Source organism: Hippoglossus hippoglossus, chromosome 3 (genome assembly GCF_009819705.1).
Source record: "Hippoglossus hippoglossus isolate fHipHip1 chromosome 3, fHipHip1.pri, whole genome shotgun sequence".
Lineage (NCBI taxonomy): Eukaryota > Metazoa > Chordata > Actinopteri > Pleuronectiformes > Pleuronectidae > Hippoglossus > Hippoglossus hippoglossus.
The window spans coordinates 15,087,780-15,113,217 of NC_047153.1; the positions used below are offsets into that span (position 1 = coordinate 15,087,780).

Here is a 25,438-nt window from a genome sequence, read left to right on the forward strand (position 1 = left end):
ATATCTCCAAATCTAAACTTTATTAGTAAAACTAACTGGATTCTGAAGGACTCCAAGGTGACAACTTTAACTTAACAACACACAGGAATTTATTTATAAATGTATAAATTGACCTGGACACCTTGAACCAAAAAAATGATATGCTGAGTCTGTCAGTGTTTACGACTTCCCCCAGTCCAGAGCTTTCAGGAACTCGCCTTCCGTGAACGACAGCAGCTTGGCGGCCTCAAAATGCATCTGCACGCACACAACAATAAAACTCTGTTAATTGTATATTTAATCAAAAACTATGAACAGGGTTTGTATTAACGGGGTATGAAAGATACACTGACCTTTTGCCTTTTGAGAATGTCAATCAGTTTGAGCTGCTTCTTGAAACCCACAACGAGTTCTGCTTTCTGCTTTTTCAGCATTTTGTTTTCAGCAAGTAGATTTTCTTTGCTCTGATGGTCCGTGCTTATGTTGTCCTTAACAAATAGAAGGTAAGAAACTGAATTAGTACAAGTTAGACAGAACTTACATTACTTCTGCAACAAGTTAGATTTATGCAACGTAGTAAAATTAATTTGAAGCTTTAGGTAACTTGCTGCTTAAAATTCAGCTGCTCTAATTGAAAGACTTCTGTTCTCCACACTTTCAGTTTTTTAGTGTTTAGTGTTGAGGTTGTATCATCACTGTGTGAGGCTATTATCTCTGTTTTCAAGGAATCGTCTATTAATAGGATGAATTATCTTTTTTACTTAAGAGATGGTTGCACATTAGTTCACTTTAATCATACTTTTTCATTCTAAAAGTAAAATACTGTGACACCCAAAATGGCTTGTTTTAAATATTAAACTAAAGATAAAATTCTTTATTTGTTCTGTTGTTTTAAGTTTTATTCATTACGTGTTTGATTTATGTTTGTGATACTTTATTCATTTCCGATTTTTCAATCTCTATCATTTCACATTATTTTGATTGTAAACCTGCTTCTGTTTTGATTTATAAAAGTCTGCTCTTCAAATACTAAAATGTGTTGGTTGTGAACAAACAAAATAAGAGCCATGTCAAAAAGAGGTGGTGAAAGTCAACCACCTTCAAGTAGCTCTTTGGAAATGAGGTTCAGCAAAGAATGAAATCACAATTAAAACAATTTACAAAAAGACTAATATTAGCAACTGTAAATAAACTATAGTTACAGTTAAGAAACAAATATTAGTCAAAGTTTAACACTTTCTGCACATAATCAAAAACACCACATTTGAATACCTACAGTAATTAAACCTAGATTATGTTTTTTATCAGTTTACCTTATTCGCCTGTTTCATCTTGTTCAGCTGAGTCTTTAACCTCTCCACCTCCTCCAGAGCTCTGTTCAGACGAACCTCTGTGGCGCTGTGGACGGCTGCTGTTTGTTTGTTGGACCTATTCAGATTTTCTATTTCCTACACGGAGCAAAGGAAGTAAACACAACGGATTTATCTCACACGGGCAGTGGGAGACGGTGTCAGATTTTACGGTTTGTTATTAAGTCTGTGGCGTCTCTCACACTGTGTGTTTGCAGTGACACAAACCTTTTTTAATCCAGACACTTGCAGTTGAAGACTATCACATTTTTTGGTTGACTCCTCTGCTAAAGCTCTGTGCTTCTCAATCTGTTTTTGCTGAGTGCTTGTGGTCTTCTGTACTCTGGCTCGGTCCACCTCCATCTCCTTAATCTTTGCACTGAGCTCAGCATTTTGATCATCCTGTACCAACAGAACAATAGAGTTAAATCTGTATCATTTTCTCAATATTTAGGTTTAAAGTAATCTATTAGAAGCAGCAGTTAAAAAACAAGAATGTAACCAGCTAATGGATAGGTGTCATTTGTGTACACCTGAGGGTCCGCCCCTCTCTCTTGACACTTCTAGTTGACATATTGTTCATGTACAAATTTCACATTACCTTCCTGTAACATTCACATGAGAGTTGATCCAGTTCTTCGTGCATAATCCGTAGCTTTGCATTGAGAACCCGCATCTGAGCTTCTGAAACGGCTTAACAAAACAGAACAAAGAGCACATTTACAAAACCAGGAGAAGTGGTTTTCACTCACGGTTTATCTAAAAAACAAAAACAGATCATTTCTCTTATTTAAGAAATCCAGAATTTCCGATCGCAGGGCAATCTTTTTTTTTTTTTTTTGAAGTAAAGAAAATGATATGCATACAACTAAAACATTTATTGTTTTAAAAGAATAAACTTTTGTTTTGAAACAATTAATAAAACAGAACTTGCATATCATAAGTTCTTACCAAAAGATAAAGATTGTATTCAAATGTAATAGTTTGAGGCTTTTGGGTCATTTTAAGACAAAATGACATGACTTTTATCAGTATTTGTACTAATTGTTCTTTTATTTATAATTAACTGGAGTTTACATTACGTAAAATGATATAAAGATTTACCTGATCCAACATTGTCTCCAGCATCAAACACATCGGGGTCGTCCCCAACAATGTCATGAATGTCAGTGTCCTTCATCTTCTCCTCCATGCCATGAATCAACTTTGCTAGAAATAAATCTTCACCAGCTGCTGACTCATCTGCACGAGACAAGCTTCTGAAATCGAGCAAACAACAAGAAATGTTGAGAATATTAATGTCAACGATATTTAAAAAGTCATGACCTACAAATTGTTGCCTAATGAACAAAATAGTTTGGAATGGATTTGGAAACTATATAAAATCCAACTTACGCTGTTTTACAGTGAGGCTCTTTTCCTTTTGTTCCAGGACGCATGATGCGTGATATTCTGTGGGTGAACAGATAAATATACAGAAAGACAAGGAGGAAATAAGTTATTTGAATAAGTTACTATTCTTACGCTGCCTTCATTTAAAAAGTGTATCTTTATTTAGAGGCTGGTCTGTTTCACTGGAATAAATTTAAACTTTTGAAGAGGTGGTGACTGAGAAAATTAGCCTCAAAAAGTGTACAACCATGTTTGTGGTTCTGAGCCTGAGATATTTCTTACCTTGAATCCTCTTCGTCTTCATTGTCCAAAAGCAGGAGGGTGGATAACGGCTTTGACAGAACTTTACTCTGTTCTCTCTAAAATAAAAAAACACCAAAAAGAAGTTTCCCTTATACAGCAAGTCAGGTCCTAAAGATTCACCTTCAACTTTCCCCATCAGTTGAACTACTGTTGTGACAGATTCAGTTAAATGATGCAAACGGGTGAATAACTTACCATGAGCTGTTCTGCCTGCTTTACTAGTTCTGTTGTTTTGGCCTCTAGCTCTGCATTTAAGAGTCTGATGAAAATAAGATGATAGATAAACATTATTTTATCATGAACATGGACTTTAGTGTTGTAGAATTTCAACCACCATATTTTGTAGAAAATTCTCTCTTTAAATGTTGAAGGAGAAAGGTAACAGTGTTATGTTGACCTGAACAGCACGATTTAGTAGGTGTTTAATATTATTAGATGTGGTATTGAGAGGCATTTATTACAGTTTTTTCTCACAATTTCTAACTCACATTTCTCTGTACTGAGGTCATCTTTGCAAAACTCCTCACACAGTTCTTTACCAACATGCAGCTCATCTCTAAACACGACCCCAACACTTCATCTCATTTAAATATCAACTCTTGTGTGGCATTATAATATGTACCATCATTATTTTTTAAGCACCTTTTAATTTATTTATTTATTCAGCATTAACCAAGATAACATAACAACAAAAATCTATTTCTTTAATTTATAAAAATGTTGTTTTTAATGTAACTTGTGTATATAAATACATATTTTTGGTGGCTGTTGATTCTCAGTAGGTAACAGTTCAGTCCATGTTGACAGCTCTTGTGTCGGGTGTGTGAAGAGTTTTGAAAATGGACAATTTGAGTGAGCGATTATAAAAATCTGTAAAAAGTCAAGGTAAAGTCATGTATGTCCATTAAATACAGGTATATAGGAAAATATTTCAAAATGAATCATAACAAGGCAGCAGAAAGACTTACTTGTATTTTTCTTCCTGAGCAAGCAGGTGACAACCTGTTTGCTCACCCGTGGGCTTCTTTTTGGGAACAGAAGCAGATGTGACCTGTGGTCCTACTTCAGCTGTCTTAGACCTCTCACTGGTCGACCTGGAGGATGGACGTCTCTGTTTCTTAACAACAAAACAACACAGAGCAGTAGATATTATTACAATAATCCCCTTAACATACATTTTTACTACAAGATATGATATTTCATATTTCACCTTGATTTTGCCTGATGTTTTAATGTAACAGAAAAGAGAATGGATATATTCCATCCATGATCGATATCAAGTCACCCATATTTTACTTGTATTAGCTGCTGTATGTGCCCACATTTGTTTTGATGTGATTGTTTGTTGTGCTACCTGTTGTTTGTGACACGTGTTTGTGGATAAAACCACAACCACATGTCAGTGCCCTCTCCATTTTTAACCCTTTGATACACAACATGGTTAAAAAGTGACCCCGCTCAGTTTTGATTTTCTATATCTTTGCAGTGAATGAATTTCATCTTTCAGTATTTCAGGGATTCCCCAATTTACTTGTTTTTGATCATCACACATCCTTATTTTAATTTTTTCCTTTATTACTTTTGGAATAAAAATAATTTTTGTATCACTACCCTTTAATGTACAACATGGGTCGAAACTGACTCGTAGTCATTACCTGTGTTATTTTATTTATGAGTGCTTCTTTGCTATATTTTTGAAATAAATGTATTTTATCATTTAATATTCTAAGTATTCATTAAATATCTTGTTTTTGATTACCTTAAATCACTATTTTACTTTTTTCCTTTCTTACCTTATAAACAAACGTAAATTTTGTATTTCTTCATCACTTTTACACACATGGGTCAAAAATTACCCACACAACTGTTTTTGCACATTTGATGCATGTAAGTCTTATTTTACAATCCATTACTAGTGAGAAAGAGAAATGTGTACAGTACTCACTAGCTGTTAGCTAGCTAGCTTCCCTTCTGGCTAGCTAACTATAGCTAGATCAACAAAATAAAACTTGAAATATAACAGTGTATACTTAATAGACTGATTGATATGCATTTGAAAATATGCTTTCGATTTTCTTTATCCAGAGTGTTAGTACGGCTGGTCGCAATCATTTCTGACTTACGGTTGACATGTTCATAAAGATGCTGAACGAGGAAAATGAGGAGGAAAATGAGGAGGCAATTCTTGGTCTTGATTCTGAGTCTGAAATCTCTGGTGCTGAGGACCTAGAGTTTGTTCTACAGGATCAAGCTGGAGTTGTGGGTGTGTCTTGGAATCCAGCTCTCCTAAATGGAGAAGGCTCCTTTGATGTCATAGAAGACTCATCTTCTATGTCATCAAAGGAGCCTTCTCCTAAATGAAGAAGGAAGAATAAGCTATAAAAGAAGAAATACCCAACCATGCATGAAATACAGGAAATGAATACGGGTCAGTTTTGACCCATGTTGTGCATTAGAAGGGGTTTGCATAGCTTGTGCATCAAAGGGTTAATAACACCTGGTTAGAATAATCCATGGCGTTCTACATTAGTGTCCGTGCTAAGGGACGGTGAGCAGTCCCAGTGTCTGAGAAACCTAATCTGGTAAAAAACAAGTGATCCGGTTTAAATTTATGATGGAAACATAAAAACACTTGTGTGAGATAAAGATGAAAAACGACAACAAACCTGTGAAACGGCGGACTGAGCCTTTTTATTCAAACTTCTTTCAGCCATTGAGACGGAAAGAGGGGAAGCAAACGCAGCTCCGGTTGCCTAGCAACTACTCTGCAGTACGGTAGCCCTTGAAAGACATTTTAGGTGGATGTGGGTTTTTTCATACCTTACCATAAAAAGTGAAAGTTGAGTGTTTAATAGATAAATGTCTTGATTTAACAAGATGCCACGGATTGATATTTGCTTTACAAATGAAGATTTTATGTTCAAAACTCATGACGAGTTTATTGAATATGATGCTTTGTACATACAAGTTGATATAAAACATTTTAAATTGATTGATTTGTCAATTGATAGAAAATTAACTTGAGCTTTTTTAAAAATAAAGATCTAATCCTTAAAGTACTGTAGGCTAATTTGTCAAGCAACACATGTTTCGTGGTTCCCACCTCTCAAATGAGAGGGTATGCTGCATTCCTTGTATTTATCCTGATAATTAATTTTGTCATTATAATTATTGGAATTACAAAAATCATTGGTGGACAAGACAAGACACTGGAGAGTGTCCCTGGTGATGTGCACGTTGGGAGGTTTCTATTCACTGTTTACAAGATAAGTCAAGAAATAACCAACAGATTTAGGCCAATCCACAATGAAAATAATAATTAGCTGAAGCCTATAAAATAATTAGAAATGACCTCTATAACCCAACAAGCTGCAACAGTAAAATGCTGTTTACATCTGAATGCAGTAATAATCTATTAAATAATGTATAATAGTAACACAGAGACGTACAGAGTGGACATACAGAGTGGTTATTTATCTACATTTACTTTTGAGTTATTTTAAGTAGGCGTCACTTCACTGATTATAGTTAGAATATTTACTTAAATGTTTGCAAAGCAGGACTTTTCCTTTTCTACAATGTGGTATTAGTACTTTTACTCTATTAAGGATTGCCAAACCTCCTGCAACACTGATTTACATATAGCACAAAATTATACTTCAGTACAGCACTGGAGTAAATGTACTTAGTTACTTTCTACCGCCGAGTCACACGATGACATTTATTTATTTGTTTTTTTGCTGGGCTGAACTGGCAGCATGTACATCTATAATATTAATAACACCCATATATAAATACATACTCATAATAGCATGCTCAGTAATGTCCCCTGCTTACATGTTTACATGTCTTTATGGGGGGGCTGCGGGGCTGTCAGTGCGCATGCGCCTGCCCCGCAGCTTCTACTCACTATGCACATGCAGAGAAATCCCACAACGTGAGGGGCAGCGCACCGGAGGGACGAGCCAGTAGTTCTGCAGCTGCCCTGTCTCTGTTTACACCTTCACTCATATCCATGCACCGGCTCGGGCCTGACAGCGGCGCGTAGCTTCGTTACACCGGCTCTTCAAGTCACCAAGTGTCGGGGACCCGGACCCGGAGCGATGTCGGAGGAGGAGGGCCGGCTGGCAATAACAACAACACGGCGCGCCGCTGCTGCTGCTGCTGTCCCGTTAGCATCACAGCGTCCTTCGGTCCATGTCGTTTAACCGCGCCGGGCCAATACACCCGTCCACGCCTCCAGTCCAGACCCGTCCCGTCCCGTCCCGAGGCCCGCCCTGATGGCCGAGGCGGACCCCCAGCAGCAGCAGGCGGACCGCGGGGCGGGGAGCCTGCCCGGCCTGCTCCTCCCTGGGCTGCAGGGCGCCGAGGCCAGTGCTCTGCAGCTCAGGATCAAGAACTCCATCTGGTGAGGACGTGTTCACATATACTACTGTGCACGGTTTGATTATACAGAAATGAATCATTGCCCCATAGCAAACTGATCCCAGTAGAGAGACTCATCGTCTCTGTCAAGCGTCTTCATGCTGCACAGGTTGTTAAACCACGTGGGGACATGTTGTGATTTTGGGCTGTTTTTGACGTGATTTCCTTCTCAATGACAGGAGATGGGGGTGGATGAGGTTTTCAGACCTGTTACTTGAATAAAAGTAGCAAGACCAAAATTTTATAATACTCACAAATGTTTTCTTCAGCTTAAGAATAGTAGTAAAGTAGTAGTAGTAGTAGTAGTAAAGTATCACCAATAAGGTCTGTTGATAAAAAACCTTTGTTACACTGTTGAGAGCTAATTGTTGGACCAACTTAAAATAATTACTTTAATAAGCAACACACAAATTAATTAAGTATGTTCAAATTAAAGTAAATAAGTTGATATTTTTAAATTATTTTGGTTGTTACCAACTGAAGTGTTGTTTTCAAGTTGGTCAATTATTTTCTCAGTGTTATCATTATGATTATTATACTTTTGTTGTTGTTTTATTGGATACTGTGGGCAGTTTTCAACAACAAAGCATCATATCATACAAACTGAATTTATATCAGTCACTCCAGCAGCTAGGTAAATTCAGTTAAGTAAAGATGACAATATATCCTTCTAAAATGCAGGGGAATAAAAGTATTAAATGTGCGAAAATTTTAATACAGGCACGTCAAAGAGCATTCAAGTACAGTACTTGAATAAATGTGCAGTCGACTGTTTGCACAAGTTCACCCTCCTCTTCCTCCTCTTCACTTCACACCTGCCTCCATATGAATTGCTTGTGCATTGATTTGTTAAATGCATCATCACAGTAACGATCATCTACTTTCTGTCTGACTGTTTTATTTACTGTGTTCCTTCTATTTCCATCATCAACTATGACTGACACTTCCAAACCAACTAACTGATGTTAAGTCAGTTGGTTTTTAAGTGTAATTATCTAATTTAGTGAACACGGGTCAAATAGTCCCCTTAGAATCAAGCTGCACCAAATTTCACACACCTATAGATGTCAGTCTTTTAAACATGCCTGATTGTTTTCATCAAGTTTCAAATTTACTGGATTCTTCCCTGACTCATACCAAGTTTTATGTTAATCTGTCCTTTAAGTTTTGCATAATCTTGCTTAAAATCAAACAAACAAACAAACATACATTCTATCAGTTTGCACAATGTGGTGCAGATGGATGTGATAAGAGCTCAAGAGACATGTGTCGGCTTGTGTGTCCTCAGCGGAGGAACATGCACTCTTGTGCCACTCTAGTTTAAATATCAAATAGCCATAAAATGTCAAAAGGCCGAATTACCAGAAAGGACAACAGTTCAGAGTTGAAACGTCTGCCCCAAATACCACGACAGAAACCTTGTGCATCGCTTGTGCCAGATTGTCAATAACATATTGAGATATTGACAATCTGTCTCTCTCCCTCCATCTTTAACCTCTAAGAGGATTAGAGCATAAATATTGGTGTTCACCTCAGCGACCTGCCGCTGAGTGGTTTATGGTAGAATGAGAACGTCTTAGTCAGGGTCAGCAAGTTCATTTATAATTACACTGTCACCCTGTTTTCATTTAAAATAATGGTTTATAATTAAGTGCTACTACACAGTTATACTGTTCCTGCTGGATTTCAGTTAGACCTACGGTGCACCTGGATAGTATTATACACAATGGGAGTCAAAGGATCTCTTCAGGTTATTTCCTTTCTTTTCTAATTAAAGTCCCTGTGAACACCTTCGGATGTGTTTCAGTGAACCTGACAAATCTGCCTCACAAACAGCTTATGACAGCCTTTCAGCACCGGGCCTCCTGGTAACAGTGAATTAAAGTGAACTGTTCTTGTCATGGCTTAGAGTCATCTCCTGATTCTTACCTGCCCGGTGTCTTTAAGTGTGACCTACCTTCTGCTTCACAGTCGACCAGGCAACAACCTGACCTGTCTGCAGATTAGGAATTAGTCCTGGAGAAGTTATTCATGTATCTGCTTTGACTCGTTGTCGTGTTGCACAGCTCTGAATCAGCAAAGACTCATCTCATGCTTGTTTTAGCTGAAATAAGGTGTCTTTCATTGGACCGCGTGGTCTATTTATCTATTTGAGTTTTTCTTACTTTAAAACTACTGATTGACAAGTTAATTTTCCTTTTCCTTTTTCCTTTGTTTATGTACTTTATTTACTCATTTCTATTTGTTGTAAAATATATATAGTAGGAATAAGTCTATGGATAATATCAGGATTCACAATGAAACATTTGAGATCATTTTATATGTGTATATATGATTATGATACAGGAATTTGTTTTTCTTGCTTTTCTTAAAATATTTTTTAACATATTGTCGAGAAAACATGACAACATTTTCCATTCACAGTTTTGTAATATTATTCATTTGAGATAAACTATAGTGGATTTTCTCAGCGACTGAAAATATATGACTGAGTGATAAAAATCCTTCTGTCTGAGACAATGTTACCGCAGCGCTCGTCTCCCTCTTTTTACATATGACAACATGTGTTCCCAATGGTGGGATACATGACCTGAGAGATGCTGAAGGGAGGGTCGTCTCATACCAAACATTCTTTTGCTTTATAAATAAATACACTTTAGACACAAGGGCTCATGTTACACCAGCTTCATACTAATTCATACTTTGTCTGTATTTTGCAGCAAATCTGTTCAATCAAAAGTGGAAAACATTCTGGTGAGTATTTCTGACATGTTATTCATATGGATTGCATTTTGAATTAACCTTTTAAAATCTCATCTACAATAAGTAATAATGGCCATAAGTCATTTGATTTTGATGGTAATTTACTAGTGGTTATCATGTGTAGAGCTGAAATCTCATTGTTTTCTTATGTGTGGAAATCTTTTCTGGCATTATATAAAATGACAGCAAATCTGAGCATAAACTGTACTGAGTTCCATAGGTTGTCTGAAGCGATGTCGCAGGGCTCTATAAGGTCAATTTTAGTCTTTGTAATTCAATTCTTTAAATCACGGAGGACTTATATCTGTAAAAATATCCACTAGCTTAGAAAAGTAAGTTTTATGTGTAACTAAAGCTCAATAGGGTTAGGGTTAGGGGGTTAGGGTTAGGGTTAGGGTTAAATGTGGGTGATGTGACAGCACGTTCACTGATGTGCATCGAAAACCTTTGAATGGTGGCAACATGTAATTAACCTGTGTGAGTTAACTCATCAGATGGTTGACTATAACTATGCCTGGCTGTCTTAGTGTCATGTTTGTCACCTCTATAAACAGAGTATGATTCATATGTTGCACCCCCTATAGGTCGAAGGTAACATTGCGAAAGAATATTAGTTAAAAATTAAGTCAAGATCCCATTTAGCAAACCTTACTGATCACAGTGTTTATTAAAACCCAATAAGAGGAAAATGTTGGACGGAAGAACAGCAGATTAATTTTAATAAATGAAACCTTTTAACCAAACCAAGGCTTGTGGACATTAGCTGGGCCTTCTGTTGTCCTTATGTAGCCTAATATATCTCTAATATATCTCTCTTTATATATAATTAATGATGTCATGTAGTTGTTAATATAGACTAGTTTATCTAGTCTAATCCCGGCCATGCCTTTTAAAAAAAGAAAGTAAAAAAAGTTGTAACCCTACACCCAGTCCTGTATCCTGTGATCCACCACTGCTGATGATTCTCAGACAGGCTTCATTAGTCTATACGCTATCCCATAATAATGAAATGAGGACTTCAAGGGCTGGGCAAAAGTCTGAACTTTGAGTCTGAACCAGTCCTGCTTGAAAACAGCATTACATTTCCACTTAACAAAAATGTATCCTGATCCATTGCATTGAATTGATATTTGCAGAGTAATCTTTGCCAGTTAGGAAAGAGTGTGTGTTCTGATCAGAGGCTCAACAAACCTGGCAGACATATGATAATGGAGCAGACATGTTATTACTGTTACATCCAGGAACTGGTGAGGACCCAATTACAGACAATACTTGAGGACAGATTAAACAAACAGCAGTCAGTAGTCAGAATGGTAAAGTAAAAACACTGAAGCAAAGGCAAAGTAAAAAAATACAAAACTTGGTCATTAAACTTATGAAGAAACCCTGGGAAACACTGACACGTCGACCAGGAACCTGACAAGACAAACTGTCTGTGAGGTTTTGGGAAACACAGTCAATAAACACAACAAGAAGTCCAACAAAAGATCCACAAAAAGTTCAAACAGGCCACAACAAGTTCCAAACACACCAGAAGTGCAAAAATTGTCCTCAAAGGGTCCAAATAGGAATCACAAGTCGTTCAAAAGTTCAACACAAGTCAGAATCAGGACGATTACATGGATTGACCTGGAGAAAATAAATATGTGTAGGAGGTGAAAAACTGTAGTAATGTACTTTTAATATGAATAAATATTTCAGTCATATGTGGACCATCTTGGTAGAAGTTAACAAATACTGGAGGTTAATTGAGGGTATTTCCAAAATGAATAATGACTATGAATCAGTTGATTTTTAATATAAACAGAATTTGGAACCTTAAATCTTTTATCAGAGAATTGTGACCAAGATGTGTAATTAGAGGTACGTTGAAAAATTAAGTCGTCAGTGGACTTGTGGCACTCGCACCTTTTCCCAGAAGACATTTTGACATGTGACAGTCGTAAAAACTACCCGTGTAGATGATTAACTGAATGATGGCTGGATTCCATTCAGCTGCTTCAGTTTCAGGCTGCATGCTGACTCACTGTCACACTGTCATGAATGACTTGTATTGAACAGAGCGGATGTGACCGTTGTCATGAGCACCTGTGGTTCCTACTGTCACATGTCTAAATGTCTGCTGCTGTGAAAAAGGCCTTGGACATATTGTGGGTGATTCCAGATTCTGTTTCTTGTTACTTATCAATTAGTATTTGAGCCTGCACACATTTAGTGTCAAGGTAAAATGAGTTGAAGGGGGAGTAGAGCTCACCGTGCAGGACTGTTGACATGGTAACATTACATTGACAGTCCACGACGTGAGTCACTCTGAAAAGGCCGACGATGTCCTCGGAATGATGCACAAAAAGGATTCAGCCCAGTTTTTAAATGACTTGTGAGCTCATTTATGAAAATTATGTGTATTCTACTTGTATTGCTCAGTGTCAATGACTTGTGGTTCCCTCACGTCAAAGATGTTAATGAGAACAGATGAGCTGGATAAAGTTTATTCCGAGAGGCCATTGAAAGGGGGGGACATGTCCTAGTGGAGGAATGTGTTGGCAGTGTGTGTGCATGTGTGTGTCTGTGCCCGCGCCGTGCAGCGAGCCGTCCTGAGAGAAGGGCGGGCGGGTGGCAGGAGTTTCTATTTCACCTTACAGGCTCTGCAGGAGTCCGTCTGTCTCTGTATGTCTGTCTGCAGCTGTTTGTGCTCAATGTGTGCACATGTTTGTGTGTCTCAGTCTGTGCAGCTGTATGAATGAATGCAGTATGAAAGTCAGAGTGAATCTCCTCAGTCCTAGACCCACTGCTGTTTATGAGTAGGTGCAGCGTTTGACCCATGATACCCACAAAGCGACGTCCTCGTCTCATCAGACCATCCAACCTTCCTCCACGCGCTTTCTGTCAAACTATAGCTGAGATGACATGCAACTCTTTTGTCTCTGTCTTTTCAATCTCAGCTTTTAAAGTTTAAAACTCCTTCAGAGGGTTCTTGATAACTTCCCTCACTAGTCTCCTTCTTGGACGCTCAGTTTTTAAGGACAGGCTGCTGTCGGCAGATGCAGGTGCATTTACGTGGTGTCGGAATAATCTGAAAAATAAGTTCCTGACTTGGCAAAAATGTATGTGCCCGCCACCTCAAGTCAGAACAACTCGGAAAGTCGGCGAACATTTAGGTACACAATTTTCCATCGTCCAAACTTTAGCAGATTATTAGACTGTAGGATGTTCCTTGGATTACAGGCGTTCACTTTCATTGTCTTGCATCATCTTTGCAGGTTTTGCCACAACACTGACACACAAAAGCTCAGACCTCCAGATACAGATGCACTCATACAGTCAATGGAAACAGATTTCCATTCACCTATGTGACCGGCTGCGCCAACAATCATTTAAATGTGTCATATTAACGATAATGAATACATGAATGCTTACAAGTATTTTGCATGGCACCTTAAATCTTCTTTGACACAATGCTGTAAAACAATAAAATACTAAAACTTCCCGTGAGGCTGAAAACCTTTTATAGGCACCATATTCACTGGGTTGGCTAAAACGGGTTAGGGCTCGACAACACAATATGCTTTGTTAAAGTTGATAAAAAAGTTTTACTTTGTGGAGGTGAGGCTGATTTGCAGCTTGACTTCTCCATAGATCAGCACCTAAGACCCCAGCAAGGGATGGAAATGGTTCGGATCTCACGAGTTACGATAGGAAAGATGTTTCCTACTTTATTCCATCAGAAGCTGGTCTTTGATTAAATGATTAAATACTTAGCTAATGAAGGTTCTTAATCAACGGCAGGTCAGGATGTGTATTTCATCAATCATCTTCCGTCAAGATCCATGGATTATTCTTTGAGAAATCAATGAAAATGTTGAAAAACATCCTATCTAGCAATCTTAAAGAAAGTGAAACAATACGGATTGATTGGCTTCTTCCTTGGGTCATGCCCCCCCACCCCTCCACAAAGTGCCATGAAAATCAGTTGAGTAGTTCTTGTGTAATCCTGCTGACAAACAAACAAGCTTCTTGGCTGAGGTAACTGTCCAAGAATAACTCCAACTTTTGTGTGTGTTCTTCAGGTGTAACAAAACCGTGTCTGCTTTTAAAACCACAGCAGAAAATGACTTTGGGCTGATGGAAAGAAACATTAAAACCCGCTTTTTCTTTTCTTTTCCACAGCAAGATGTCGAGAAGTTCTCCGACATTGAAAAACTCTACCTCTACCTTAAGTTGCCTTCTGGTCCGAGCAGCAGCAGCAGCAGCAGCACTGAGAAGAGGTAAAGCTTCACCTGCTCTCTGACAGGATTTAGAGAGAAATGGACTCTGTAATGTTTTTAAAATAACAAACCACTTAAGGATTGATCATTGATTCTGGCACATATTATTTATTTGCTATATGATGTGAATAATATAGAGCGGCACAGTTGTTCATCAGTGATCCACATCTTTTCTCAGTGACCAGAGCGCCCTGTCTTCAAGCCGCACTCAGCAGATGCATGCGTTCAACTGGATCCGCAATCATTTAGAGGAATACCCGGAGACATCTCTCCCCAAACAGGAAGTCTACGATGAATACAAGTAGGTTTTTCTCTTTTCTTTCATTACACACATTTACAGTGAATCCCTTTTTTGTCACTTCCATAACTAAACAATTTCAGGCTGAAACTTAAAGTTTCCCATTAAAATACAAAGCACAGTGAGGCTGAAAGGATAGGTTTATTTTCTAAATAATTAACTACTAATATTGATCATTTATTTCATTCTTTATCTGCGATGTTTCACCTCACGGCTCCTCGTGTTCAAGTCTCTTTCTCCACTAAACTGCTGCCGGCTAAAGCGTCAATATAAATAGACGCCGCAGGCATGAGAATCACGGCAGCATGTGCTGGTAATATTAGAATGGAAAGTCTGAGACAGTCATTGAAATGCTCTGACAGTGTTATGTAACTGTCTTTTTAACTCCACCAGAACAGAAATACAGTGGCCCCCAGAAATATTGGCGCCTTTAGGATTGACAGGTGAAAAGGCTTCAGAGAAACATAATGTGCTGCACTAGAAAACAATAAGAGCAGTTTCTTTTGAATGAAGTAATCACATTAAGTCTATACGATCATTTTCAAAAATCATGACACCACTAAAGTATTTCTAAGGGAGTTATTATCAAAGTAAATGAGAAGACTTTGTATCATAAGAACTCATTGGAGCTTTTAGATGACAAAGACAAATGACTACAGTTTATACATACATCATGTTTATACATACATGTATCTGTGTGGTACATACTCTGGATATATAACGATTAAGAACGCTGAATGTTAGATGGGAAATGGATGATGTACAATGAACCGTAATACAATAATGTCAGATGTGGCTGTCAGTTTAGTTTCCATGCATCTCATCTTACAAGTTTGTCCAACTGTAAATCGCTGTTACAACTTAATTGTGGGAATTCTTCACATTTTCTATATTAACCTATATAATAACATAATAATATGTCTGGTGCTGTGGGTACATTGGGTTTCTGGAGCTTTTTACTGATGAGAGAAGTGACAGTGAAAACAAACAATGACTGAAAGATGCTGAAACAGTACAATGTGCCAAGAGGACCTGCAGAGGCAGGTGATCATTCTCTGACAGTTGGTCAATTCATTTAATCCCTTGTTGGGATACAAATATTTATTGTAGCTCATTTCATTATTTCAAAGCAACAACATTAACTTTAGAAAAATTAGACGAATAGTTTAAAGACTTTTATCACTTCACATTCGATGATGGTTCTTCAAATGCTTTATGAGATTGCTCGTGTTGTAATTGGCAACACTTGTGCCCTTGAAACTCAAGTCTTGCACACAGTACACTTTGCCGTTTTACTTGTGGGACTTTCCAGTATGAAATACTATTTTATTTATCTCTACCAGAAATCACTTCTTCTTCTCCGCTCTAAAAGCAGCACCTGTCAGTGACAGTACAGCGTAACTTTTGTTTTTGAGCTGAGAAGAAGAAGTGATTTCTGGAAAAAGAAAAGGACAGTTTCATCTGCGTGAAACTGATATAGTTTAAAGACGTGGTAGCTGATCGGTAAATAGATTCACGTACTCTCCGATGTCCGACCCAGTATTTTCAGCAGTATCAGAACTATTTCTGGTGCTGTATTGTTATGGGAACATCTGTACTTGTACCATGACTTTGATTTATAATTCAAGGTATTTGCTGTGATTTGGTTGAAAACTGACATGTTGTACTTTGCTCTCTGCGTGTTCTTCATCACATTAACTCTGCCTGCCTTGTGTTTCAGGAGCTTCTGTGACAATCTCAACTACCACCCGCTGAGCGCTGCGGACTTTGGAAAAATGATGAAAAACGTCTTCCCGAACATGAAGGCGCGTCGACTTGGCATGAGAGGAAAATCAAAATATCCTTTGGTGGAATGGATTGTGCCAGTCTGGCCTCTGTCTCTGGTCACAGACCATCTGCTGTTGCAGTTCATAAGCCCCTCTCTAAATATAGATGTGAAATGGAATAAAGTCCCCTCTCTGCCTCGGAAGCACAAGCATAATACAGAGACGCACAGGGAGTCACTGTGATCTTGACCTTCATGACTCATTCATGATTTTAAAACTTTTCTTTTATGACCTTTAATCTATCGGAACTGCTTGATTATGACATGATCATTTTAAACTCAGAAGTGTTAAATGTGCCAATCATTTACGATATTATCCTGTATATTGGCAGCATATGTAAATGTTCTGGAATCACATGTTTTTCATCTTAACACCAGTTCACATATTGCTATAGTGGATTAAGGAAGAGACCCTTTGTTCACATGCCATCGTTACCTGCTCTGGATCTCCATAAATCACCAGAAGGAGTAAGAACATTTACAGCCTTCTTATAAATATTTCAGAATCATCTTAAGTTTCTCTTTGCAAATAACATCTTATCTAATGTGTGTAGCTGCAGTGTGATGTCCTGGAGTCACCAGGTCAGCTCAGCAGCATCAAGGAGGAGGTTCGGTTCGCAGCCTGTGACCTGGTGTGTGAGTGGGCCCAGAAGGTGCTGAAACGCCAGTTTGATGCCGTGGAGGATCTGGCCCGCTTCCTCATCGACAGCCACTACATCAGCAACAAGTCTCTGGCAGCTCTCACCATTGTGACCGGCACAGCCACAGGTAGCACTACGGTTCTGCTGCTGGCCTCATGTTCTGCGTGTTAAAACTGTAGTTGGTAAATGACATCTAGTGGCAACTGTCTGTCACTGCAGTTACTGACTTCAAATGTTGATTCAAGCTCCGTGTGAAAAACCTTTGCAGGGAAGTTCCATAGCAGCAAAAATAAAGTAGTTAAATAAGTAATAACACACAACAGTGAAGTGCCACAAAAAGCTTGCAGAGGTTACTTAGTTTCAACTTAATTAATTATACAAAGAACTTAAAACTAACTTAAAATTAGTTAAACAACAGAAGAGACTGAAAGAACATAAATTAACCTTAATAGAACCCAACTTACCGAAGCGCTGCCGGCTTGTTGGCTTTTCAAGTTGTGTTTAAACCAAATTTGGTGATTCAAGCCTATATACACATATTATTTATACGTGTCAGAGGACTCAGATGCACGACTCGGTGACAAGGTAAAGTTCCAAACATCTTAGTTTTTTCTCAAAACAGGTCAGTTCACATGTAGACACAGGTCAAAGGTCACAGGCAAACAGAGCAGAGGATCAGGCAGAGGACCGGTTTAAGAACGATAGCAGAGTAAACGGCCCCCGGAAAACTTACACTAGAAAAAATAACACTAGGGAACTAAGACGACAAACTGAGCACGGTGACTGAATACTCTATGGGAAGAGACACATGTGTTACATATTATGGCAGATAAGAGAATCACGACATTGTGAAACACATAAGGGCAGGAAGTGAGATCTGAAACGAGAGGGGAAGTTAGTGACGTCGAACAAAAACCAAGAAACACAAAGAGTGGGAAATAATGAGACGTGACTAAATGTTTCCTGACAACTATTAGTGGTGGAAGTATTCAGATCATTTACTTAAGTAAAAGTACCAATGTTGCTACATCTAATGTCCTCCTGTTTTATTTCTCTAGACGTTAAGACTCCACAGTCTGCGTCAGCTTTCATCCCCACTGCTGAGGCTCACTCCTTCCAGCCTCACATGACGAGCCTGTCGTCACCTTCTGTCGATGCGAAGCAGCAGCTCCAGAGGAAGATCCAGAGAAAACAACAGGAACAGAAGCTGCACTCTCCTTTACCTGGAGAGGGACAAACCAAGAGGTCAGATGACAGTGTGCCTTCCGGTAGCCCCCCACCTCCGTCACCTCAGCCAACCATAGGCATTGTGGTCGCTGCTGTCCCCAGCCCCATCACGGTGAGAAAACAGGACTCATAAGTTACGTAATGAATGAATTTGTAAATATCAGTAGAGTCTGACTGGTGCAAAACAAAAAGATAACGGTTAGCTGTTACACGTTCATTGCCTTCCTCTACTTGTAGGTAATAAGAGATTAGTAAATAAAATATAAGAAAGAAAATTCTGTTCTACTACTTTCTTATGGAGCTTCTTTCTCTTCAGGTTCAGAGAAGTGGGCAGCTGATGTCCCCAAGTCCGGTGGGAACAGTTGAGAGCAAAGTGCTGCCCTTTAACTTCCAAATGGTGACACGGCCGATGACACGGAGCCCAAAGACCCTGCAAAATATTCTGCCCAGTCCAGCGGGAGAACGCACGGCTCGGCAGCGCTACGCTCAAATCCTGCCCAAACCTTTGGCCACGACCTCCATCACTTTGCACTCGCCCTCCGCCATGATCCTTGCCAACAGCCCGCTTAAAACTGTGATGACCACGTGTCATGTCAGCCCGGTCAGTTTGGTCAAGATGACGGCCATATCGTTGGCACCCAACAGCGGCAACACCACCACGACCTTCACAAATGCGACTCTGCGGTCAGCATCTGCAGGAATCAGCACTTCTGCTGTTGCAGAAGACATCAGCTCTAATCAAACCACAAGAAGTGCTTCTGCTGTCCCAATTCTGGCCCCGGTGGCCTGGCAAGGGCAGACAGCTGCCGCTCACAGCATCGATGTTGAAATGGAAGTCGAAGCAATACATCAAAACAGCCAAATGCTAAATCCTAGCTGTCACATTTTGACTCAAGGGGCAATGGCAAATAGAAGCGGAGGGGCTGTACAGAGGGCCGCCAGTGTTCCCATTCCTCAGACGAAAGGCTTCCTGGTTCTGGAAGAAACATCTCTCACTAAATGCAATGGAGAGTCCTCCTCGTGCACTTACGCTACGGCAGAAGTCGAAAGCAGAAATAGAAGCGCCAACAATACAAGCACTTCGCACTTAACTCCCTCCCCTCAGAATACCAGCACTGTTTCGATACTGAACACCAGCGGAGCACCTTCATGTCGGGAGAGCTGTGGTGTGACACCAACAAAGGAAAGTTTCCTGTCCAACAAAAGCCTCAGGAAACGCTCCAGCGTCAGCCCAGAACTTTCCCCAGTCAAAAGGGTTTTTATGCCCCAGCAGCCTGTAGGGGGCACTGCTGCTCTTGGATATGGCATCAGAAAGCCAGTCGGTTATTTCTCCAGGCTGGGAGCTCCGACTCGACCCGAAAGTGCACCGGCCACCAGGGAGGTGGAAGGGAAAATGAACTCTGTCTCGACCACTCAAGTCCATTCACTCTGCACTTCCTCTTTCAGACCCAGTGGCTTTTACTCTGTTGCCAAAACACAGAGCTCAATCCAGAGGAAAAACACCTCTACTGTTTTGGAAAATAGCAGCTCAGTCAGTCACGCATTAACACAGCAACAGCAGGGGCACACAGTGGCTAATGTGCATGTCATACCTAATAACCCCAGCTTCCAGCAGCACTCAGGTGATGGGAGGATCTCAAACTCCACCACAGGAATCCTGGAAGGAGCTCAGCAGCAGAGCTACACTCAGTCCAATCCTGCCACCGAAACCTTAGAGTTTTTGAGTCAAGTTTCATCGTCCAATCATCTCCCTATGCAGACAGACATGGACTACTTTCCCTTCGATGACGATGTGACTCAGGACAGCATCGTGGAGGAGTTGGTGCAGATGGAGGAGCAGATGAAGCTCAACAGCCTGCGTGGGTTCGGAGTCACAATGCAAGGCAAGCAGCACGTGGTGCCGGACAACGTTATGTCCACTAATCAGTCAATGACTGCTTTCTATCACTCTGCCAACAACAGCGGCAACCCAATCCATACACCAACCCCGACACCCACTCCCACACCAACGTCAGAGATGATGGGAGGAGCTCAAGGCTTCACCGGCGAGAGTCCCTGCTCCCACTTCGCCTCCCCAACCCCCGTGGACAGCGCGCTGGGAAGCAGTCGTCACACCCCACTCGGTACCCCACACTCCAGCTGCAGCAGCAATGTGCCACCCAGTCCAGTGGAGTGCAGGAATCCGTTTGCTTTCACACCCATCAACTCCAGCATCACTGGTTTCCATGACTGCAGCACTGTCTCCAGCAGCCCCGTCAAGCCCATGCAGAGGCCGATGGCCACCCACCCAGACAAGACCAGGCTGGAGTGGATGAATAACAGTTACAACAGCAGCAGTGAGAGTTTAAACAAGTCAAACAGCGGAATGGGAATCCTCCCTGGTTATCAAGGCCTGATAGATGACCATTTTCAAAAACCTCATGCCTTCGCCGTTCCTCATGCGCGGTACCACGACAGCAGCTTCGGCCGCTTGACACCCATCTCACCTGTGCAGCAGCAGGTAGCTAACATGGCTAATATGACCAAGCAGGAGGGTTTCGCTGTGCCTGCTCCACTGGATAATAAAAACACCAACGTACCCGCTACAAATTTTCGGTGTCGCAGCGTGAGCCCCGCGGTGCATCAGAGGAACTTCTGTGGAAACACAGGAAACAGCGCCCATCCCAATGTCCTTCGTTCAGTGGTGTCTCCCTATAATTCTCCTGTGACTCCTGAGATGTTGAACATCTTTGCAAACAGCCAGACTAATCTTGGGGTGAGCAGCATGGCCCAGCGGAGCCGTTCCGTGCCGCTCAACATCATGATGCAAACTGAGGTCCGTCCCATGGCAGGCCAACAATGCAACAACAAAAACCTTGGCAGTGTCCTTCTGAGCAAGCTGGACAGTGACCACGATGATGCTCTGCGGGGTCTAGGCATCAGTAATTTACCCTCCAGCTACACTGCGCGCATGAACCTCACTCAGATCCTGGAGTCTGACCCCAGTCTCTCCTGCGCTGACAACCACCTCAGCATGATGACCTGTGACACCACCAGCCCCTGCAGGCTACAGAGGCCAGATTACCTCATCGAAAGCGCCATTAATGAACCAATGCATTTCTCTGCAAGTGAGAGCCTAGTACAATCTGCCTCTAGAGAGCATCAGCAGGCCCAGTCTATGATGTTAACACTAAACCAACAGCAGCAGCGAGAAGAACTGCATCAGCATCAGCAGCTGGATTTCAGCAGCACCGTCAAAGACCTCCTGACAGGCCACAGCCTCGCCGCCGGCGGTCAGCTCGTCGAACAGGCATCAGAGCTGACTACAGGCGGGGCAGACTTCCCATGTGAAATCAGAATGACGTCAGAGTTCTCCAGTAGCATCAACGACCTCAATGCATTGGATTCAAACCTTCTGTTTGACCCCAACCAGCAGCAAGGGCAATATCAAAACACTGCCCCAGAGGAGTTGGTGAATGATCCGCTGTTTCAGCACATCAGCAGCGAGACGGCTCATTCGAGTGGACTTGACTGGCTGGAAAGCAAAGATCAAACAACTGTTGGATTGATGGGTTGAGAACTGAGCTTTTTTTTTTATCTTATCAGTCATTTTAACTTGGGGTTGCTGTTTGTTTGTACTTGTTTTCAGGCATTTACACCTAAAATGCAACAATGGACACAGTGAGGTTTGTCCAGTTTAAGTGCCAGGCTGAACTGTAAAGATGCTGCAACACACTGATCAAAATGCAAATCACTTCCCTTTAATCCGAGAACATCACCTTATACTGTTGTATTAAGTGCAAGAAAAACTTAGGTTCCTGAACACACCTAATCCTAATTCTGTTTTATTATGTTGTGTTTGAGGTTTCACTAAAGAGTCACTGATTAAAAAATCAACATAACAGAGCCATGAATTATGCAAGAAATATGGAAATTGATCATATTGATAATATTAGTCTTTTACAACAATATTTCTTTATTCGAAGTCATTACAGTATCTAATTCCTCTGAGTATCTGAGAAAAATTGAAGCATCAAAAAGTCTTCAGTCTGCTTTCAGTGCAGCTGAAAAAGATAAAAACAACCAGACGTGAAAAATATACAAACACTTAATACAAAAATAATTTTATGACAAAAATGCAGCCAAATGCATCCATGTAAATCCATTAACTATATTCTTATGGTCAGTCATCACCCATAATTAATATTATGCTAAAGAGTTTGCTTGGAGCTTATAACAGAATCAGATTTAGCATATCCTCATTTCTCAAGCTTGGATATGTTTTTTTTATTGTCACAGATTTTGAGCCTTTTCAGAATCAGACTAAGTTTTACTTGATGTCAATAATAATAATAATTGGCCTCTGTATGCACATTGCTTTATTAATATGTCATATTTTGCTAAATTTGAATGAAATTGTCTTGTTAGATGAAGATATTTATAAAGCTCTAATGAATCCCTTTAATTTATATGCAAATCTTTTGATAATTGTTTTATATAGATATATTTCAAAATATCAGCAATACACTTTATGCAAAAAAAACAAAAAACAGATTAATGTCAAAGAAAAACAAAAGTTGTCAAGTGTGGAAACATTAAGCCGAGAGGGAAAGTCCCTGTCTTGCAATGAGGTCCTAAAAATAGCTTTAATTATGGATCTTTATAGATGGCATGTGTATGGTCGTATTGAGATGAATTATGTGATATCTTCAACATGTAGAGAAAGATGAGGCCTCAACCACTCGGAGAAAGGGAAACCACGTACCTAAGACTTCACCTTAAGCCCTTGACTGAGGGTTCCTGCACTTTGAAAGTATGAATAAGAATTATTGGAATTTTTAAATAAAAATGAAATATTAGCCATTTTTCTTAGAACTGAACTTATTCACACAGTGTGCCAATAACTAGTTGAATAAGTAGGTTAAAACAAAAAGATAAAAGTTAAAGAAACTCTAACTACTAAGTCATCGTACTGCACTGACAATCTGCAATACTTGAGATTCTTTAGAAAAATGCACTGTGTTTGGTTTGGATGAATATTTTCACTGCCTGTAGCAGAACAGCTTCTTCCACTGGTGAAGAGTCGCGTCTGAAGAAGGGATGCAACCAGCAATTTAAAGGTGCTTCTGCGGGTTTTTGGATCCTGAGCCTTAAAGTCCATCCATACCAAAGACTACCTTTCAAATATAACCTGCAATAACATGTACTAACATCTCTGGTGTCTGTTACAAAGTGAAAAATTGGGGATATTTGCAGCACTGGAAAAACATTTTGTTTCTAAAACTCATTTCTTCGTTTACTATCAATGATGCTTTTCTAAGGCAAAAAACACCAATTCATTCATGGATTGTTTCTCTGTGTGTTAGCTTTAGGTCCCTGAGTGTACACTGTTGGTCGCACTAACTGTATTGTTGTCAGTGTGGCCTGTTTGTCTTTGTGGTTATTTATTCAGAATGTGTTGTTTGTACAGAAGGTGTAACCTTTCAAACCATATAATCCTGTGTATCCACAATAATCTGACTAGCACCGTTTTGTAGCAGACAGTATGTTTTAAGTGTCGTTAAATATTACCACCCATATACAGCGCTTATTTTGTCAACATGAGTTGTTCAATATATGCGGGTGAATAATGAATAGGATTTTTTGTTTTTATCCTCAAGATTCAGCTTGTTCTGTAAAACAATTTAGAACTGGATTTTTTTTGCAGGGATTCATCCCAAAAAACATTTGCACATGGTTATAAAGTATAAAACAATTACATGGCGTAATATCAATGCCATATATATTGAATAGGCAGTACATTGAATCTTTGATTGTGTTGATAAATTGATGTTTTATACAGATTACAGAGGTTTGAACTTCTGGAAAAGCAGATTGTATCATTGTAATATATAATCTCATTTTGAGTCTAATTTAATATTGAGTTATCGAGACAAATTTTCTTATTTATATTCAGCTTTTGGATCTTTTCTCTCAGTTTTGATGTTTAACTGTGTCTGTGGAAACGTGTGCATTTAATGTCATTAGCTCTGATGTTTGTGTTTGATAAAGCCGTTACCCTTCCTCTTGTTGTGAGTAATTCAGAGCAGTAGAGCTGCCCTCCACTGTAGTCATGTTGCTGTGATCAGTGTGTAGAGGATTCTTTTTTTTCTCTGCATTTTAGCAAGTGCTTTTATAAGGGGGAAGTGCTTGTTAATACTGGTTTTTAAATACTTTTTAAGACTAATAAACATTTTTAAGTACATCTGTATTTGTTTTCTCTAAGCTGCCTCCAGATTCTCTTGAATTTATTCCTATCCATTTCATGTTTTGTAGCTCCTACATCACAGTGTACTTTTTATGCACACAAATATATATGTTCCAGAAACATCTTTCTCTTCACCTTTTACAGAAAGTAAAAAAAAAAAAAAAAAGAATAAATTCACATTTTGCTTGAGCTATAAGAAAATAATATTTATTACTATTCACTAGTGTATTTATCATAAGGTTTATATCTTTAGGTAAATTCAACACGAAAAAGAAGAAAGTTGCTACCATACTTTTCCTCTTTTTGAAATAATAATACAAATAATAATAATCTGCAGTGCGCTGGTGAGCTTGGCTCCAATAAAAGATAAGCAGTATAGATTATAAATGGAAGGATGGACGATGAATGGATGAATGATGGATGGATTGATGATAATAGAACTCTGGTGAGCTGTAACCACATTGGAAACCAGCTCCAACCATCTAGTTTGTGTTGCAGTTAAAGAAACTTGAACTTGTGCTGTTTGCTCACCTGTAGTAAAAACACCAGCATTGTGCTCTGACCTGTACTGACTGTTGGATGACACCTCTGCCCTTTTCTGACCAACCACTGTTTATGCTGGAGTAGCAGCTCGACAGACATGGTAAGATCATTACTGACACCAGTTCTGCCTCCGTGCTGGTGACAGCCACAGGCAGTGTGTTTTCTAGGTTTCTGTCCGTACGTCTGTCTCACTCTCATGAAC

At 39.7% G+C, this 25,438-nt stretch overlaps 2 protein-coding genes across 2 annotated transcripts; one reads left to right on the forward strand and one right to left on the reverse strand.

Annotated features, from left to right (window-relative positions):
* Window positions 1-5: 5 nt before the first annotated feature.
* tex9 (testis expressed 9) lies at window positions 6-5,771 on the reverse strand. The gene is made up of 11 exons (XM_034572190.1): window positions 5,690-5,771; window positions 3,992-4,140; window positions 3,219-3,282; window positions 3,003-3,079; window positions 2,724-2,780; window positions 2,433-2,587; window positions 1,930-2,021; window positions 1,557-1,730; window positions 1,293-1,427; window positions 333-467; window positions 6-237 (listed from the first exon to the last, which is right to left on the reverse strand). The coding sequence occupies exons 1-11, from the start codon at window positions 5,735-5,737 to the stop codon at window positions 160-162; spliced, it is 1,164 nt and encodes a 387-aa protein (XP_034428081.1). The 5' UTR covers window positions 5,738-5,771; the 3' UTR covers window positions 6-159.
* Window positions 5,772-6,926: 1,155 nt separating this feature from the next.
* Window positions 6,927-24,690, forward strand: LOC117753776 (DNA-binding protein RFX7-like). The gene is made up of 9 exons (XM_034572115.1): window positions 6,927-7,431; window positions 10,169-10,202; window positions 14,379-14,476; window positions 14,655-14,777; window positions 16,495-16,611; window positions 16,983-17,067; window positions 17,154-17,367; window positions 18,299-18,579; window positions 18,784-24,690. The coding sequence occupies exons 1-9, from the start codon at window positions 7,304-7,306 to the stop codon at window positions 22,021-22,023; spliced, it is 4,320 nt and encodes a 1,439-aa protein (XP_034428006.1). The 5' UTR covers window positions 6,927-7,303; the 3' UTR covers window positions 22,024-24,690.
* The last annotated feature ends 748 nt before the right edge of the window (window positions 24,691-25,438 follow it).